Below are 21,531 nucleotides of genomic sequence, written 5' to 3' on the forward strand. Positions count from 1 at the left end.
TTTCACGTGTTATATGTATATATTCCCTAGTGAAAGGTTTTAGCTCTTTCTTTAACCAACATAGCATTATCTATGCATAGAGTAGATACGCATTATATAGTCTATGTATTTTCATTCTCAAACAGCAGCTTGAAGAGGAAAAATTCTCCTTTGTTCAGCTGTTATTTTAGTTCACAGTGCTCTAAAACAAGTAACTTTTTTGCATTTTTTACCACAATGTAAGTCAGTTAAATATACTTGACGTGATTAATTCATAATATAAATGAACCATAAATATGCTGAAATATTCCTAAGAGTAGAGTTGTGTAAAAAAATGTTATTAGGGTCATTATCAGGAGGCATAAATGGATACTATTAAGAACTTTGTTTTAAACATTGTTAAAACCTTGGTGGGATGATATTATTATAGAAAGAGTCTTCCTCAGTTGAAGCACCGGGCATGCGCAGAACAAGTTTGGATCGAGGAGTAAATTAGAGGAATGAAACAGAGAGGTGGAGATTGAAGACTAAATTACCGGCTGGCCCTTTTCTATTTTCAGTCTCCCCATGACTATATTTTGATTTCTTTATATGGTGCTTAAGGCTTAATTCCACTTCCCTTTTAGTCATACACTACTGACTTCTATGGGGTTTATTTCCATTCAGTTCTATATATTCACCCGGCTGAAGCTCTCCCATGTTTCTGTGTCAGGAGGGGAAATACCTTATTACCTTCTTGTCTGTTTCACATTTAAAGTTTTTTTCCCTCCCTGCCCTCTCTGTCTTGTACCTAATGAGCAAATTATCTAAAAATAGATACGTTCATCATCCTACAAAATGTTGTATCTTCTCTAGATCGGAGGCCAGTGTAATTGTAAGAGACATGTGTCTGGCAGACAGTGCAATCAGTGCCAGAACGGATTCTACAACCTACAAGAGCGGGATCTTGATGGCTGCATTCCGTGCAACTGTAATGCCTCTGGGACAGTGGATGGAGATATTACCTGTCACCCAAATTCAGGCCAGTGCAAGTGCAAAGCAAACGTTATTGGTATGTGTAATGCAAAAGTTTGCAGTCACATCTCTATTACCATCTGGAATAAAATCCTCTGTTTGATTTCTTCACTGAAGAGTAAAGCAAATTTCCTTGCTCAAGGCAGGCTGGGAAAAAAAAAAATTTTGGATGAAATTAACTGTCTAAAAAATGACTAAATTAATAATTCTCTCAAACTACAGCTTGAAGCTTAGTTTAATCAACCCTTTAGAAGTTTCTTTATTCCGTAGATGCATTAGTTCACATGGTCCCATACTAATAAGTCATAGAAAAATATAATTTGCTTACTGCATAGATGTTTCTTTTAGAAAATTAGCACTTTTTCAAAATGGTTTACACTTAATGAGTTCTAAGCAAATCATTTCCATGCTAGTTTTCTTAATAGACCAAAATAAATGGATTTTTTTTTTCAAAATATTCTGTGCTGCCAGGGTCCTTTGTGATAAATCTTTCCATTTTTTTCTATTATATTTCTTTGAACTGTTCCTATGAAATGCAAAATAAGTCAACATAATTCCACAGATCATGTATATTGCTAGGGTTAGTTATAAAGGGCCACATAATTTTAATTTTGTAATTCAGCACCAAGCTGATTATAATAAACAGCTACCTTTGGTGTTATTTATCATTTTTTTATACAAGACGTGCTTTTTTTGTTTGTTACTCCCACAGGTATTTTTCAGAAATTAGATTTGATTATAGTAATTTATTACATCCAACATTTTTGAGGGGAACCACAGCCATATAAGGACAAAATTTATCAAGTGCCTGAAATGCACTATGTACATAATGCACTTTGAAATTTTGATATATGAGAATATTATGAGAGGAAAGTTTCCAGATAAAGTGAGTCTTGGACTGTAACTGAACACGTCTTGGTTCATATAGGAAGTTTAAAAAAGACCTTTACCTTTCTATTGTCATTCAAGACACCAAGTCTTCCATGGTTTTTCTAACACTGACCTGAACCTTATAATAATCAAAACATGCCTGGCAGACACACACACACACACACACACACACACACACACACACACGCCCGCAAACGTGCATATACACAAACATACGAACATATCATTTGGAGTAACATTTTCATATCTGTGATATAACACTAAAGCTAATTCTTTATCTTTTATATATGTTGGTATGCATACATCGTTTTGTACAATTCAGCTAGACAAGCATTTCATTTAATTTAATAAAAAAGAATATGGGCTTGCACATATTCATGGTATTACACAAGATTTATAGTATTACACAATTTATGGTTTACACAAGATTTCTCTGGTTTAAAGAAGATTAAATCAAAATCTTTACCAAAACTTGCCCTTATGCATTTTAAGCATACAAAAGCTAACTTTTCAGGGACAAAAAGAAAAGAATAACTAAATTATAAATAGAAGCACACTTTTGTATAAGTTTATCTGTGATATTGAATGAAGTCCTCCAAGTTCAATCCATACAGCATGCTTTGTTCTTTGATATAAAATACACTTTAAATTCAAGCTGTGAAAACAAAATTTAAAGAAAGGGCTTTAGGGACAATCAAATGGTTACAGCTCTGTATCAATAAAATCTTTCCTGTGGTAGTTAGATTCCAGAGCTTAAGGAAGGATCAAAGAATCAAACTTTACTATTTACTCAGAATTTGTTATGGCCTCCCTGCCATTTACCTGTGTTACTGGTTGATCCAGGTAGTTTTCTGCAGGAAAATATAAATACATACTTTTTGAAGATGAAATCATCAGTTTGATATTACTATCTCTAGGGTTATTTCTGCACATACAGTATTTTTTAATAGAAATGTAAACTTGATATGTATATATATTTCTTTTCCTAATGGGACTAGCAAGTAACCTTATTCAATTTTACCTTGTTCATATGATTAAAAAAACAACAGAAAATACAAGTGTATGTTGTATGTGCTTCAGAAAGCAAACTGTTAGATTTAACAAAACTGTTAAAGCTTACTAATGATTCTATCACCAGTAAAATACATTAGCACCAATAATTTTATTAAAGTAGGTCATTCATCTAGAATAAAAAGGGAGAAGAATGTGAATTAAATGCCAAGTGTGCTAACTCGCCTGTACTTTTTAACACCGAATGTGATGCCCTGTAGGCCTTCCTGAGTATCGTTAGGAATAGATTACCTGTCAGGAATATGTATGGCATATTCAAATAAGCACTGCGCATATTTTTAAAACTGATATGATGTGAATCCATGTAGACCAATTTTAATAGTTCAAAATGAGTCATAATTCTTGTTAACAATACAGTTATTTTTAAAATTTGCAGCAATAGTGGTCCTTTTTTATTTTCCTTATTGAAATTAAATGATATGCCTTAGGTGAGTCATTCATCACTGTTAAAGAACTTGCCTTCCATTGGAGTTCTTGAATTTTTATCCATATATATATATACATATATATTATGCGTTTCCTTCCAGTTTAGGAAATGCTTTTCTGCATATGGTTTCCTGAGTGTGTTTTTGACTGTTATTTCACGACTAATTTTTTTAATGCTATTATAGCTTGAAATAAATGTTTCAATAGATTCAACCTCACATAGTCACTTATTTAAATTCATGGATATGTGAAGACTAGCTAAAGAAAGTATTTTGCCTCTCAACATTTACTATTCAATTTTTTTTATTCCTTTCCCTGGTAACACTCTTTTTTGAAACAAAACAAAGTTGTCAGATTTAAGTGTAGGTGATAAAACATTTTTCTCTGTATGTAAAATGTACATATGTTTGTACTCCTTTAAGTAGAAGTAATGTAAACAGCAGAATTTACTTAGTGTTTAAAGAGGTATGTTCTGAATCACACAATATGACAAGCAATGTGATTGCTTTATGAGCCAAGGAGAGCATAATTTATATTAATTGAAAATGATAAAATATAGGAGTGTATAAAAGCATTGAGATACAGTTGCTCTGGATAACTTTTATTTATATTAATTATTTAATTGTGTGAGATTCAGAAGTAAGTATGTGTACTGTTATCATAAAAATAGTTATAGCTTAACATTTATTAAACATTTTGGGAGGATGCTGATTTCTAGGAAAATTACTTATGTGGTAATATGCAATTCTTCTGTATGGCTTTGAAAATGTATTTCACTCTCAACTTTTAAATGAACATACTTCGTTACTATGAAATAACTAAGAATAATGGTTTTAATATAGTTAAATAATTTTAAAATAATAGTTCTGATATTTGTTAAAGAGGAAAAGAGTTCCAGTGTGTGCAACAGAAGCAATATATCCATTAAGCATTTCTATTTGCATTAAGTAATGAATAAAATTTTATAGAGCACATTGCAAAAATAAAGTGGTATGTGAGTGCAAGTATTGCCATCGTGTTTTGAGTATATGATCAGCCCTCTTTGGCATTACTTGTGAAAAAATTCACTCAACATTTTATTGTGCCTGTATTAAATGTGGACAGTAGCATTGTTTGTGCTACAGCTATCTTGAAAGCTTGAATGCAGTTGTTTTCACATCTTTACCTTTTTAAACACATTTTTCTCTTTAGGGCTTAGATGTGATCATTGCGATTTTGGATTTAAATTTCTCCGAAGTGTTAATGACGATGGCTGTGAGCCCTGCCAGTGTAACCTCCACGGCTCAGTGAACAAACTCTGCAATCCTCTTTCTGGGCAGTGTGAGTGCAAACAAGAAGTCAAAGGACTTCAGTGTGATACCTGCAGAGAACATTTTTATGGACTGGACACCACCGGTTGTAAGGCCTGTGACTGCGACGTAGCTGGGTCCCGGTCTGGGACCGTCTGTGATGCTCGGACAGGACAGTGCATCTGTAATCCCAATGTTGGAGGGAGACGGTGCAGTGAATGTTTGGAGGGATACTTCTACCTACAGCAAAACAATTCTTTCCTCTGTCTGCCTTGTAACTGTGATAAGGCTGGGACAGTAAATGGCTCTCTGCTGTGTGACAAATCAACAGGACGGTGTCTCTGCAAATTAGGAGTAACAGGTCTTCGCTGTAATCAGTGTGAGCCTCACAGGTACCATCTGACCGTTGGCAATTTTCAAGGCTGCCAGATGTGTGAGTGTGACCCCTTGGGGACATTACCTGGGACCATTTGTGACCCAATCAGTGGCCAGTGCCTATGTTTGCCGCATCGTCAAGGAAGAGGGTGTAATCAGTGTCAACCAGGTAAGAGAGCAACGTGTTACATTTTCAGTACACGAAGGTTTTCTTTTTATGCCATATCAGGTGATTCCTCTTTGCTTCTCAGTCAGGACTTCTAAAAAATTAATCTCCAACACCTTTGTTGCATTTATATCATTATCTAATAGAGATATAACTATTTAGTTTATTTAAAATTATGTGGCATATTTGTGTTGCTGTATTTGGGAGTGACCCTTTAGATGAATGCCAGCCAATCAGACATTTCATAACTGAGACTTACTTTTATTTAATTTCTCAACTTGAAGTAAATCCCCTTTTAACAACTGAAAAAAAAAAACAAGAAAAGCAAGAATACATTTTATATTCTAGAGAAAGAGAAACTTGAGTTGATCATCCACACAATGCCAAATATTCAGATGATGAACTGATTTTCTGAATAAAAGCTGACCAAGTGTTTTTACTAAATGAGTTATATATTCTGGCATCAAATAGAAACATCTAAAATAATTTTAATGCCATTAAATTAATAAAATAGGCTACTGTTCAGTCCTACTGTACCCATCTTTCCAGGCTTCCCAGTTGGAAGAAAGATGGACCCTATCCATAACTTTCTCCTTGACTTTATATGATTTAACTAAAGCAATATACTTCCTTTATAATACATTCATCATGAGGTTATGATAAATATAAATATCGGTTGTTTAACAGCTGTACTAATTGTTGTCCTGTCTAGCAAAATCAGCTCTGAGTTATCTGAACCTGTGAAAATGAGGGTGATGCAAATTCAGAAGGGTGATTTGCCTGCCAGGGAAGGGTAGGACTAAAGTCTTGTTTTGCAAAACAAGGAACTCGGCTTAGGAGAATTGAACCAAACCTCTCCCTTGGCATTCGTCAGTGTGACAAGTAAATCCAAAGAGACAGAAAACAAATGATGAATAGTTAATTCTCTTTGAGATAAAATATCAGAAAAAAATGTGAACTAGCTTCACCATAAATGGAGGCTATATTATCAGTGACTGTCGCATAAAACCTTATATGGAGCAACTCAGGACTCAGGAACTGGAAAACTCTCATTGATATGTATTCATTCATTCATTCCCACCCTCCGTCTCTTTCTGCAGCAGGGCACTCTGCTTCTCTCTTCCTCTCTGCGTGGTTATGTAGCCACCCCTGTCTCCTGAGTTTGCTTATGGTTCTAGTTGCAGCTATACAGAGAGACATTAGCTGCTTCTCGGTTACAGTTCCAAGAGTGAGATTCTAATTGACTCCGTTTTGTCAGGGTGGCCATGTCTGAGCCAATTCACTGTGGCGAGTGGTGTCAGGATCACATACAATAAGCATGGCTTCTAGGGACCACTCCTTCAGGTAGGAGCAAGGTGGTAAGTATCCCAGAAAACAGGAAGATTATTGAGAGTTGACCAGATGGCCCACCTGACAGCTGCAGCGTACTACGTTCTTTCAGCTTCAGATTTATCCTTCTAAATTTGCAATCAATTATTATTTTTTATATCCTAAGATGACTTTTTTTCACTATTTGTTAATATCTCTAATTTTGGAAAGAAAGTAGTCAGTTTTCTGCACACATAACCATGATGTATATAACCTTCTTTGTAAATAAACCAGCAAAAGTTAACAGAGCAAATGTTATATGCTTTTGAGTCGTTATCCATGGTTCAAATTTATTGAGTGTTTCATTCTGACCTAGAATATAGCTATGCCACAGAACTAGAGACCAGTGGGCTCAAATCAGAACAGGAGGATCAGGGGTAGACAAAAGAAACTGATATATTGCTTGGATAGAGTTCTATTGGAGAGTTTTGATTCCTAGAAATATCTAAGAGATTCCTAGAAAACTAAGCAGAGGCAAATTTTTCAAGAAATGAAATATAATCAAGCATATTATAGGGTATAACTGTGAAATAGATTTATGTAGTCATAATAAGATAATCTCTGAAAAGTGATTTAACCAACTAAAGGGATTATTGAGGAGGAGGTATAAAGAGCTCAATATTCATTTTCTATAGTAGAAAGACAGTAGTCTAAATTTTAAAAGTTGAGATGTAACAATACATGTATGTTATTCAGAAATAGAGAAATGAAAGCCAGAAGAAACATCTGTAGGAGTTGAAGGTGATTGCTCTAGGCAGGGAAATTCCTGGGAGAAGGATGGAACAGCAGGCTGCCATTTTACATTCTGAGTCTTTAAGTTCTATTTGATTTTAAAAACTATCTGCACGTAAATTTTGATAGAAATAAAAATTTAAAAATTACTGGAAAAATCATACTCAATTCTCATGGTCTCCTGACCCCTTTCTCTTGGGGATTTATCTGGTATAGTGTTGCTTTTTTAGGAGAATAATTTCTTAGTAGCTGTTTGCCTAAGTACAGATGACACAAAACTCCTCTCCAAAGGTGTATGGCAAACTGTCCTCTCTTTTAAGGAGGATATAGAATGGGGATCATCACTATTAATGAAAATAATCATCATATTTAAAGTTACCTTGTATTTTATTTACTAGTGCCGTTGTCTTAGTTCCTTTGAGTTTTGATATCTTGACAGTAAAGATATTCTGCAACTTACATAGCCACAATATTGATATAATTCCTTGTATATTGCATGCAGTCAGTTAAGTGGTTTGTTTAATTGAAATGAGAAATAATCAGGAGTTTTAACAGGGACATCTGTATTAGGTAGGGTTCTCCAGAGAAAAAGAACCAGTAGGAGATGTCTGTGTGTATATACATACATACATACATATATATATATATATATATATATATATATATATATATATATGTATTTTTTTTCCACTGAATATATTCGTCCATGGGAGGATCTGAACTCCTGATCCTCCTGTTCTGATTTAAGCCTGTTGATCTGTAGTTCTGTCGCATGCTGGATCCTAGGTCTTACTTTTGCAGCTGTACTGAAGATTTCCTTCACACCTCCTGTGGTGGATCCCCTGTTTCCTGAATCCTATGTGTTCTTTTTTCTTGATTTGTTTGTGTATTTGGTAGAGCAAATGCTCCAGTAGCTTCTGAAAAGGAGTATAGGGAAGAAAGTGATTTGTTTTTTAGAATTTTAAACACCTGAAATTATCTTTATTCCATACTCATAGCTGTTTGAAATTGTACCATTATATAGAATCCTTTTCACTCAATAAATTTATTTCACCATTATCTTCTAGAAGTACCAACTAGATTCTTGTTTCTTTCTTTCTTTTTTTTTTTTTTTTTTACATTCCAGAAGCTTTACCATTTCTATATCCCTCATTTCAGAAAATTTCATGATGAGATGCTTTTTTGATAACTACTTTTCCTGGTAATTCAGCGGGGCATTTTGTCTGTAGATTAATGTTCTTATGTTTTGGGAAAATCTATAAAACACCTTCATAGCAACATCTAGACCAGTGTTTGACTGAACAATTGGACACCAAATCTAGCCAAGTTGACCCATAAAATTAACCATCACAGGTACCCTTGCATATAATCCCCCTGTTCACTGTAGCACTTCATCCCTGTACCTGTTGAGTACAACCCCCCTCTGGCATAACTTCTAAAGAGAAAACTCATTTTCTTTTCCCAAAATGTGAGAGGGAAAACCTTCTGTTTGGGGAAAGTCACACCTGCCTTCAGAAATCTCTGAAGGCTTCAGTTTCACTTTTTCCCCAGAGTTATGAAAACCTGCGTCAATTAGCTTCTTGTTGGCCTGTCCACCTGCAAGTGCTTGGCTTTTACTTGTAGACATCTGTCCTTAGCGGCAATTTCCTCTTCTGTTCTTCTTTTTTTTTTTTTTTAATTTAATTTTTTGGACTTTAGAAGGGAAAAATTGTTCAATCAACCAAGCTTAACTGAAAATGTTACCCTAGTATTTTCTGGGTTTAATCTTTTCAGATCAAATCCTTGCAGTCATCCTTGAGTTTTCCCATAATTCTTGTCTCTTCTATCAAAATCAATCTTGTTGGTTTCACATATATCCAGGATTTGACCACTTCTCACCACCCTCACTTATCCATCTTGGTCCAAGCCGTGGTCACGTTTCTCCTGGACTATCCCAATAGCTGCCTGAACTCCCTGTTTCTCCTCTTTATCCTTCTCCAACATGAAGGCAAAGTGATGTGTTCAGATTTCGGTCAGATCATATCACCGTACCCTGCACTGGCTCTCCATCCTTGTAAGGAAACAGCAAAGTTGATGGACGTTAATGGCCCCCATGGTCTGTAATGCCCATGACCTCCATGACCTCCATGACCTCATTTCTAGACATAGGTTGTTCCTCTCCAGCCTACAAGTCTCATTGCTTTTCTCAGGTTGTTCAGTGCTCTATATCAGGGCATGGAGCACATCACCATAGTGGGGGGTCCATATATATTTCCTGAACTAGTGAATGACTACATTGAAGAATACCTCAATGCCCTTCTCCTCTTTTTAGGCATGGGCATAGTGCAAGCCTGTGAGTGTTTCTTTAGCTACACAGAGGGAGGATATGGCATCCTACCTTGCAAGGGAGGAAAGACACTAGTGGCCTAAGGACCTAATGCAGTTTTTGGACAGCACAAGGTATTCTGTACACATATGCATAGCCTATGGAAAAGTCAAAGTGTGTTGGTGGACCTCTTTTTTTTTTTAAATTTCTTTTGTTTTCTGTTCTGCATTTTTCTAGCTTCAGAAACTACTTTGAATTTTGTTTTCCGGGTTTTATCGTCTCTGCCCTTGGAACTTAGATTGAAAAAAAGAAACCCTGATCCTGAAGTATCTTTATTATAAATGGATGCTTCATGGTAGCCAGCCTTGCAGTGGGCACGTTAAAATGCACTGCTGCAATCGGAAGCTTTCTTTCTACTTCTTTAAACGCATCTGAGAGAACTAGATTATATCCTACAGGGGGGAACACCACGCTGATGTGTGCGAGCATCGAGGCACGGAGGGAGCAGGACGGATAGTGGCAGTGAACGAGGGAGCCCAAGGACTCCAGCCTGCCTTTTTCATCTGTGATTGTAAATATCACTGACCATCCTAGACTAGTACACATGGACTCTTGTCCTACTTTCGTAAAAAGCATTATTAAGGAAGGTGCATATAATGAAATCTCATGTATTATTAACCTAACCTTACTAGGAATGTGCAAGGAATAGGCTTAATTCAACGAAAATTTATAGGCAATTTGTTAAAGCAGCAGTGCACATTAGAAGGTACATTAGAGCCACACTGGTTTTAACATGCCATTCAATAACTCGAAAAGAGGTTAAGAACGCTGCTTAACCTCCATTAAGTATTTTTAAAATGCTTTAATTTAAAATTATTTGGAGTGTGTGTACATATATGAATGTACACATACCTACACTCATAAATAGAGCACTGAATATGTTTTCCCGGTTCGTTTTTTCAGGACTGGATGACCTCATAACATTTGGCAGCAGGCACTTAATCAGAGGCCAGGCCGAGAAAGGCAGGGAACGGTGTCAAGGCATCCCCAGCCAGTGACCCACCCTTGTCCTTGAGAACTAGAGGCAGAGAGGGTTTATTGAGGATCCTGCAGCTTTGGAATAAAATAAAGGCTAATTTATAATGAAAACGGCTTCACATGACATGTTTCGTGCTAATAGGACAATTCCTCATGCTTCCCTCTGGTATTTACTTTGGGTTTGCTTTTATAACTCATACAGACCATTAGAAAATAAAGTATCTTGTTTCATTAAGAAACGTATCATATTTGTCAAGAAATGAGCTCATCAACCAGAATTGCATGCAAGACCCTGCCAATGGAATTAGAATTAGATGGCTGATACTCCATTAAAAATCAGTGCATCAAAGTTGAGATCCGATTATGACACATGCCCCAGTGTTCGGTGAAACGGCTTTTCCAGATTAGCATGTTTTTCACAGAAAGACCACAGAATAAGAGCCTTTTCCTTAATAAACCACCAGGAAGGAATCTTGTCATAGGAAATATGGATCACAATCCTACGCACATCTGGGAAAAAAAAAAAAAAAAAGGATATTGACAGGTCATTATTTAAATTTTAGGAAAATCCCACTTTCACTGAAAACTGCCTAGTAAAAATCACAATGATGATAATAGATAATATTTACCAAGTGTATACTGTATGCCAGACCCTGGAATAGTGTTTTATCTTAAAAAATTCCATTTAATATGCACACTATTTCTGTGATGAAAGGACCAGTATTATTTCCTTAGGGCAAATGGAATCTCATTAAGTAGAAGAGCCCATTTACAAGTCCAAGTCCATCTGACCCCAGAATCTGCACTCTGAAAGAGTGAAACTTTTATTCTGAATAACTCTTTATTTGTTATAAACATTCACTTAACAAATATTTGAGGGTGGGTTGAAATAGAGACTCTTACAAGTGTCTGTAACCTCCCCCCAACACTCAAACTCATCTCAACCCATGTTTCTCGCTACTGCTTCAGGTCCTGGGATATTTCATTTGTTGTGCTGAATCTGAGTAATAGTTACAAAATAAAAATGAACAGAGCTGTGAGCAGCTACAGTGATCAAGTAATGAAGATCTGACTGAAGGGTCTAGAAATGGGCTTACTCCATGGACAAAGTTAGAGAAGTGTTTGAGATGTTTGCCATGGCATAGGACAGACACTTCAGAGCATGCATCTGAAAAATATTGAGACTGAGAAAAGTGAGAGCAAAGAAAAAGTTTTGCTGTGGATTATGAATATACATGTGTATCTGTGCACTGTAATCTCTCAGACATAATCAATCAGAGCTGTGCTTCTTTATATTCATTGTTGTTATTGGATTTGATTCTTAGAGAATGTACTTATGAAGGCTTCTCATGGATACTCAAATAGGAAAACCAGGTTTTTTATAAAACAGAAAGTCCAATAGAATAATTTCCCTTATATAAGCATCTTATTCTATCCTTCATTCTACGAACTGGAGACATATTTTTGGAGTCATATTTTCTTTCTGAAGCTCTGTTCCATCCGTTGATCTGGCAAGGATTACATTTTGAATTTATCGTGCTTATCCATATACATTTCCTACTAATCCTCCCTGATACCCTACCTCTTCTAACCACTCTCATGACTCACAGATTTATGTTTACCATTTTCTTTTCAGTATTAAAGATATCATCTGATAATTGTAAAGAGTAACAGATATCCTCCCATCCATCTACTCATCCATCCTTTCAGCCATCTATCCATTTCCTTCATATATCCATTTTTTTCAATTAACATCTATTGAATAAATTACTATACACCAGAGCCTCTGCTGCTGTAAGATATACAACCAGAAATATATTAAGGCATTACAGTTTAGTAGGGGAAACTGACTCATATGTAAATATAACATATTTGTGATAAGTGCAATATTAGAAATGCACAGGATAGAGAAGTAGTAAAATGAAGGGACTGATTAATTCTTGAAGGTTGGGAGACATAAAGAACTTAGTAGTGTTTCCTGAGCTGGGTTTTAAAAACAAATAGGATTTGGCAAGGTATTCAAGTAGGGGAAGCAGTCCAGGAAGAAGCAATAGGAGCAGGGCATTTACATCTAAACTAATCGAAAATGAGTTTTTCAAATGTTTAAAGAGAAATGATAGCTTGAGATGAATAATCATATTTATTTATGCATTTGTTAACATTTGGTCAAATCTATGAATAGTAATTTTAGCATGATTTTTATACAAAACCACCAAATGGAGGAAAATTATTGTTATTTTAATTTGAAAATTAGCATCATCTCCTACACTTCATTTTGAAAAGATTGACTCGCAAAACCATTTCTCAAACAGTCTTTTGTTACCTGGGGTAGGTGAGCCACAAATTCCTCCCTAGACTTTTCTCTTAACATGGTGTCCATTCTCTGGTTTAAGATGAGAATTGTTTCTTCTAAATGGCTCCTAATTAGTGCTTAGCCTCAAGCTCTGCCCTCCTTTTCTGAATAAGGCCTAGAGGTTAAACTTGTTTTCTCTCTCCCATTTCCAGACCTTAGCAAAGCCTAGTTGTTCACGGTCCTCAGGAGGGACATTTCTAGGAAATGGGCTCTTCTTTTATGCCCAAGACAGGTACTCTGCTGTGTAAATAGCCACTACAGGAGAGGGTACCAGCTGCCTGGCTAATAACTTTGAACTTTAAGGATGCTGTAAGCCTTCTCCTGGATAAAGCAATACTCTTTTATGATATGGGTGACTTTTTGCGTTAGCTGTATAACACATTGTTTCCCACATGAGACTTGTCTGGTCTGGGACTGGAGTTAGAAAGAAAACTGGAGAAAAGAAGAAAGTTTAGTGGGCTGATTTGGGCTCTCTATGTGTGAGCTCTCAGCCCTGCATAATGGAAGGTAATACCTTTGTCCTAATGACCATGCTTTAAACTGTGGTACAAAATCACCCATGGAAAGAAATCTCCAAAAGACCAGTTAAAATAATGCAGACACGTACTTGGGGAAGATGAAGTGGAGCTAATGGAGGGAGATCAGAAATCTATTGAGTTTAAAAAAAAAAAAAAAAAAAGAAAGAAATTAAGATCAGTTATCTTTAAGCTACACTCAGGAGCTGAAGTTTAAGTGGGAGGGAAGAGAAAATGTTTTCTGTAGTTAGGAGTCATAAAAGGAGAGGTAATGGTCTAGAATTAGGCACATTCAGGTAAGGCAGAAAGTAATCGTTGAGCAGGAAAGTACCTGAGTCATCCTAATCAGAACTGCTTAAAAATAGGACAACTGAAATACTGGTGGGATTAACCTTTATAATCATGCTGCTGAGAGGAGGAGGGGAATTAACCCTAAGACAAGTTCTAATGTAGTCTTTTCCTTGAAACCCTAACTTCCAGGCTGCAGCCTCCCTGAGTGCTTTAATACCTTTCTTGTTCTTCTCTGCTGATACCTCTGATTTTTCTGTGCCCTTCTTTAGTCTCCAAAACTTGGGCAACCCAATCTTCTGCACCTAAATCTACACTCCTGGTCTTTACAGACTCATCTAACAAATCATTTCTCGTAAAAATCCTTCCTAGCTGTTCTAGAATTCTCTGTGGCTTGAACCTATTGCAAAAAGTCCAGATTAATTCTACTTCTAAGTATCTGTGCTAATGGGGAATTTATCCAAATTGCAGAGCTGTTAGTACATGAATGATGCCATCATCATGAACCTTAAGGACCTAGGTACCTTCACACAAGGGAAAATACACAGAATCCCAGCCACAATGGTCTTGAGTCTAAAATAGAAGCCTTCTACATGTGTGATTTTGATCACATGGTGAATCAGATAGGAAAATATGTAATAACTGTCAGGGCCATACTCTATTTCTGGCAACACATGTAAAGCAAATTGCTGTTGGTGAATGCAAAGAAGCAAAGGGCAGAATCTAGTTGCAAATTACTATCAAAAATGATAGTCTTAGTTCTCTCCAATTGAATGGCACAGATTTTGAACTTCTTTCTTTTCTATTTTACTCCTCCTGAAACTTTTTAAGAGAGAATATGCAGGGCCTAGGAGAAGAATAACAAATTAATTGTTGATAGCTGTAAAAGAATGCCTTGTTTTCAACTAGAGCCTCAAATGAATTTTACAGTGTTCCAATTACTTTTGGTTTTTCCCCAAAAGAATAGATAACACAGAGTGATTCCCTTTGTGCTCACGCTTTTTCTCTCTTTCAGTATCACTGATATTTTATATATGTAAGCTAGTGATCCTCACAATTGTACAACTTATTTTCATTTGCCAGAGCTTTATTCATTGTTTCAGTAAAATTCCTTGTAACATTATGCACACGCTTGTGTGTGTATATACACGTACATGCACAAACACACATATCACACAACACCCAGAACCATTTCTCCCTCATATGCCTGCTTCATCATCCAAATGTCCAAAGCATTTCTAATTTTATAACTGTTGATTTCCACCTTCTGGGTCCAAGCAATTTTAAGTAACTGGAAGATATTTTTGAATCATATTTTATTTCCCTTCTTTTTCTATAAGAAAAAATACAGATTTTATAAGTAATCTAAATTCTGGGGTTTTTTTTTGTTTTGTTTTTTTAATATAGTACTTGTGGGGATCAATGCCTACCTAATAATTTGGTGCAGTTTTGTGAATTCCAGGGTTCAAGTGCCTCCTTTGTGACAAGCACTGTCTTGGATGCTGGGGAGACAATGATGAATTAATCAGATGAGGTTCCTGCCTTCAGGGTGGTTACAGTCTGGTGGAAGTGAGATTAACTGTAATTTTCATCAGCACTCTATAGGAAGTAGAATGCTGTGAAACTAACAGGCATACCTAAACTAACCCAGAATAGGTTACTGGAGGAAGTCACAAGACCTGATATGCATAGAGTGAGCTAAGCAGAAAAGGTGGGTCCAAATCATTTCAGCAGACAGAACTGCCCATGAAAAGCGTTTAGGCATCAAGAACAGAATGAAGTATGAGTGGGGCAGATGGGATGAATTGTAAAATGAAACTAGGGAGAGAGGCAGGACCTTACCGGAGGGTTGGAAGCTGTGCTAGGATTTATTTTTTTCCTAAAGGGAATAGGAAGTTATCAAATAATTTTAAACAGAGGAATGAGGTGTTCAATCTACACTCTGAAAAAGATGGTTCCAGCTACACTATGAAGAATAGATTGGAGGAGGACAAGAGGGACACTAGGGAATGAGCCAGCCTCTGTGGTTGAGATGCCTGGGTTTGAATCTGCTATTTGTCAACTCTATCATTTTAGGAAAGTTTGTTAACCTTCCTAACCTTCAGTTGTCTCATTTATGTAATGGACATAATAATGCCTGAATTATTAGCATTGCTAACAGTGAGAAATAAATGAGACCGTGAATATAAAGCTTTTATCATAGCCTCTGGTACATAGTGTTAACTATAGAAAACTTGGTAGTGACTTTAACCAGGGAGGTGGCAGTGGGGATGGAGAGTAGAAGATTTAAAATTCTTAGAAGACAGTATTCATAGGACTTGGTAATTTGCTATATGTAGGGGCACAGGGAAGTGAAGGACTCAAGAGTTGCCAGTTTTAGCAAAATATAGGATGCTCAGTTAAATTTGAATTTCAAATGATAATTTTTTAATACAAGCAAATGTCACATGGGACATACTTTTACTAAAATAATCATTGGTTATCAGAAATTCAAATTTAACTGGGCATCCTGTATTTTATCAGGCTATCCTACCAAAGATGTCTCAGAGTTCTAGCTGAAGCAACTGAAGCAATAGATGGTGGTGCTATTTGCTGAAACAGAGGTGATTAGAGGAGGGACCAGTCTTCAGTGGAAAGATCATGAAGTAGGTTTTACGTACACTGAATCGTAGGTGCCAGGAAGACACCCAGTTACAACGTCATTTATTTACTCAGCTTTTCTTTGGCCATAATTGACATACTGATAAAGAACAGCTACAGCCACGTTGGTACGGGGACTTAGATAGTGCTGTGGTAGAGCATTCTGTTTTTCAATGTAATCAAAATGTTATTTTTTAAAGAAAAGACTGGGTAGAAAGTATAATAAAAACTTTTCATTGCTTCATTTCCAGGTTTTTATATTTCTCCATACAATGCCACTGGCTGCCTGCCATGTTCATGCCACAAGACTGGTGCAGTGAATCACATCTGTAATAGCTTGACTGGTCAGTGTGTTTGCCAAGATGATTCCATTGCCGGGCAAAGTTGTGACCATTGTAAAGAACTTTACTTTGGATTTGATCCTCTAGCTGGAAGGTAAGTGTTTATAAGCATTAATAATTAAATATTTTTACTAAATTATATTTGTAATTACTTTTTTTTTTTTTTTTTTTTACTAACAGTGATTTTTTGGCAGTATCTTTTGTAAAAAGGAATATTTTCTGTCCTCCTTAGTCTGTGGATATATTCTTTTATTCTTTGATGTCTGCACTTATTAAACATAATAGTAATCTTTGCATATCTCCTAGAGTTCCAATCTGTGGATTGCTGTACATTGATAGATGTGTCCAGTATTAGGGCCTGGGAATATTTAATAAGATAAAATCCTTTTTCTGTAAAGAACTCAAAATTTGGATGTGTAGAAAGACAGGTAAAGAAATATCCATAGAAGTAAATACACAAGCACATACACACACACAGGCTAGGATAGGTATCATATGTGTGTATATACTTTGTTCTACATGGCCCCTGAATTTATTACTGCATTCATTTATGTTCCTTTTGCCTTTCTAATTTAGGTTTAAAGACTGGCAGATGAGAAACATATCTTTGAATTCAGTGATAAGATTTTTTTTTCCCAGTGTGTAAAGTACCTTCTGAAAGTAAATTAACCACTTTTCAAAGTTACACTGTCTTTAATGTTCTACTTCTTACTTCCTGTGTATCTGTGGGCATTTGCTTTCATGCAGATGTGTTCATTGCTGTACTTTTGTAGGTGTGCTGGAATGCCAATTCCATGTGTGTTTTCTTGGTCTGGTCAGATTATAAATTTGTCTAGGATTGGGACTGTATCCATGAATTCTTTGACGTTCCTATCCCCAAGTAACTAGTGTTGTGTCTGCACACACTAACCAAATCTGTTTCTCAATATGTGTCTGTGTGTGTTTATAAATATAAATGCTAAGTACTCAAGGGTTTGAGATTATTTTTTCAACTCATCATCCCCCTGCTGCCTGCCTTTTGGCTGTTGCACTCTTCATTAACAGCTTGATTAGAGTGTGGACAGTGTGACGCGGTAAATTATTGAAAAAGAACTCAAGCTAGTTCATTTGGCTTTCTACTAAAATTCAATTTGATTAAAAAACTTTAATATAATATTTAAAATATTTATTAAAACAACTTTGTGTTCTTATTACATATCTTATTTTTCAAATCCATGCTGCTCCACTTCTGTTACCATTGGAATATCATCTTGGTTAGTCTGAGAGCATTACTGCTCTTCTCTACAAATATGAAATCACTCTGAATGAGTATAGAAAACACATGGTACAGTAGATGTTAAATAAAAAGTATTACCAGGATCTTGATAGTAAAATCAGGGCCAGTTATTGCACCTACTACCCCCTCTACATACTTTTTGTTGAAAGACCATCTCACAAATTCCCCAGTTGGAACTCTGGGGTTGGTTTGTTTCACTACTGGCAGCCCCTGTCTTTAGATTTCCTGTCTTTTCCATAGTCTTTCTGGCAACACTTAATTACCAAGAGAAAAATATCTTCCCCAGTCAGCTGTCCTTGGAATACTCATGCCTATCTATGACATTTTGTGCCAGTCACTTACCCATTTCCCCTCTACTGATCTCCCTTGTTATTCTTGCCAGTGTTGTCACCGAAACCCCTACTTAATGACCAAAAGATGTCTAATTGTCTTGGTTTTTTCACTTAACTTTCTTTAAGTGAAACCTGATTCCCTTCATTACATGGCTTCCCCTACCCTTCAGTGTTTGTAAACTCAGGCTGATCTTCACCCCATTCTGCTTCTCCCCCATTTATCTACCCACCCCAATCTAATCCAGGACCAAGAATTGCTTACGGATAGTGTTCTATCATCTATAACCCTGCAGTAGGACTGGCTAATGTGGGAATCAGAGTCCCTGGTTTAAAAGCTGGCTTGAAATGTTAACCTAAATTGATGAGGAATAGGAAGAGCCAGAAAAGTAGGTATAAAATACATCATCATCATCATCAACACCACCACCACCACCACCACAACAACAAATACATTATTACAAGGTGCCAAGGTTAAAATTAGGAAAGCAGAACTCAGTAAAATAAAAGGGATGAGTGCGGGCTGTAGTCTAGGAGATAGAGCCAAAGTTTGAAAAGCTGGTAGCTTCTATAGTGTAAAATATCCAGAATAAGTGTGAGTTCAAAGCAAAAAAAGACTTATGACAAGTGTCATATAAATACAATTGTATATCTTTCCTTATTAGGTGACTCATAATTATATTGAGTCAAGTAAGGAAGTACACACACACATACACACACACGCACACACATGCCATATTTTCTTTATCCATTTATCCATTGATGGGCATTTATGTTGTTTCCCTATCTTGGCTATTGTGAATAATGCTGTAGTGAACATAGGAGTGCAGATACCTCTTCACGATCCTGATTTTATTTCCTTTGGATATATACCCAGAAGTGGGATTGCTGGAATCATATGATAGTCCTATTTGTAGTTTTTTAAGGAACTTTCATACTGTTTTCCATAGTGACTGTACCAACTTACATTCCCAGTAGTGTACAGGGCTTCCCTTTTCTCCACATCCTCACCAACACCTAGCTTTTTGATAATAGCCATTGTAACAGATGTGAGGTGATATCTCATTGTGGTTTGATTTGCATTTTCCTGATGATTAATGATGTTGAGCACCTTTTAATGTACCTGTTGGCCATTTGCATGTCTTCTTTGGAGAAATGTCTATAAATATCCTTTGCTCATTTTTTAAAATTAGGAGTTTTTTGCTATTGAGTTGTATGAGTTTCTTATATATTTTGGATATTAACCCCTTATCAGATAGATGGTTTGCAAATATTTTCTCCCATTCTATAGGTTGTCTTTTTTCACTCTGTTGGTTATTTGCTTTGCTGTGCAAAAGCTTTTTAGTTCATCTCTTTTTGCTTTTTTGCCTGAGCTTTAGTGTCATAACCACAAAATTATTGCCCAGACCAATGTCAAGAAGCTTTTTCCCTATGTTTTCTCCTAGTAGTTTTAGACTCTGATATTAACTTTAAGTTTTTAATCCATTTTGAGTTGATTTTTGTGTATGAGGATTTAAGGGTCCAATTTCATTCTTCTGCATGTGAATATTTAGTTTTGCCAGCACCATTTATTGAAGAGGCCATCCTTTCTTCATTGTGTGTTCCTGATACCCTTTTTGAAGATCAGTTGACTGATATGCATGGATTTGTTTCTGGGCTCTCTATTCTGTTCCATTCGTCTGTGTGTCTGTTTTTAATGCCAGTACCATACCGTTTTGATTACAATAGCTTTGTAATATTTTTTAAAACCAGGAAATCTGATGCCTCCAGTTTGGTTCTTCTTGTTGAACCCATGCTTTGCAACTTAAAGTAACTGTAGGACTTTCAATTACCTAAGAAAGACCAGAAATGCCATACAATTGACTCACTTTATATCCAGGTGGCAGACAGGGGAATTAGCCCCATATGATATATTTAAAGGATCAGTGAAAGATGAAAGTAAAATTAATTTATGATTGCTTTTTATGACTAATGGTTTTCCAGTGTGCTAATTATTTTATTGTTCACCCTTTTTCTTAAAATCATCTTTTCCTTTGACTCCCAAGATTCTGCTTCTCTGATTTGTTTTTTATTTCTTTTGATGATTAGTATTCTTTAATCTGGCCCTTCAACTTACATATCAACATCTATGATTTCAACCTCTACATGCCTGTAAGTGACTTTCAAATATATTATCACATCTTCAGATCTCCATTATGTGCTCTAGGCCTATGGCTAGTTGTCTCTCTGAGTTTTAAATTTGCATGCCTCTCATGCATCCCATTCTTAATATAACCAACACAGAAAAAATTCTCATTTGCATTACTTTCCTCACCTCTGCCAAAAATTTAAAAAATAAAAGTCTCATGCCATCATCATCTTAGTGAAAGGGATATAAATCTTAAAATAACTATTCAAGTCTGTACCACCCACGTGCAACTCAGGATGCTCTCAGATTGGGCAGGGTTGGCTCTTGGTATTAGCATACGCTGCTGCTGGAAAGAGCTATTGAAAGCAAGAGCCACCATGTGTAATGCAGCTTCTCTGAAATAAATAAAGCTTCCCTTAACCACATAGGGCTCAAAGAAATCAGCAGGATTTGTCCCTTGTTAAATCAGTCATCTGGAATGCCCTTGTCTAGAGTTGACCCTTCTTTTCCACTGATGAATTCTACTGTCGCATTTCACTTTAACATCAATGATAGAGAAGAAATCCTCTAGCACAGAAGGTTATAGAGAAAGATGTTTCAAAATGTGACAATGAGAATTGCTTGAATTTATACTTTTGCTCCTCACTGAGAAGAGATAAAAATGGATTTTATTCTTTTTATGTTTTCCATTCCTTTCCTGAATGATATTGAAATCTCTTTGTTGACTTCTGGTTGTTCTTGTGTATATATACTAACACTGACTATTTTGAAAATGTGTACAAAGATGGCTACAACATATGGGATTCCATCTAGTATAAGGAATTTTTGTTTCCTGAAGGAAAAAAATCCACTCGTAATCTAAATGTATACAGACATGCAGTTAGGAAAATAACTATTTGTGCCCTGATGTTAAAATTTTTAAAAAAGAAAGAAAACCATCTAAAATCATTTGAATGTATCTTTGAATGTACCTTGTAGGTACTTATAAGTATAAATTTATTTCATTA

At 36.0% G+C, this 21,531-nt stretch overlaps 1 protein-coding gene across 1 annotated transcript in view; it reads left to right on the forward strand.

The window, feature by feature from the left end:
• The window catches only part of USH2A (usherin), a 775,536-nt gene that overhangs the window by 155,697 nt on the left and 598,308 nt on the right, over positions 1 to 21,531 (forward strand). The window contains exons 11-13 of the mRNA XM_059905730.1: positions 835 to 1,030; positions 4,573 to 5,214; positions 16,702 to 16,885. Coding sequence (XP_059761713.1) covers positions 835 to 1,030; positions 4,573 to 5,214; positions 16,702 to 16,885 — 1,022 coding nt within the window. The remainder of the gene's footprint in view (positions 1 to 834; positions 1,031 to 4,572; positions 5,215 to 16,701; positions 16,886 to 21,531) is intronic.

The sequence above is a fragment of the Balaenoptera ricei genome, chromosome 1 (assembly GCF_028023285.1).
Source record: "Balaenoptera ricei isolate mBalRic1 chromosome 1, mBalRic1.hap2, whole genome shotgun sequence".
NCBI classification, from domain to species: domain Eukaryota; kingdom Metazoa; phylum Chordata; class Mammalia; order Artiodactyla; family Balaenopteridae; genus Balaenoptera; species Balaenoptera ricei.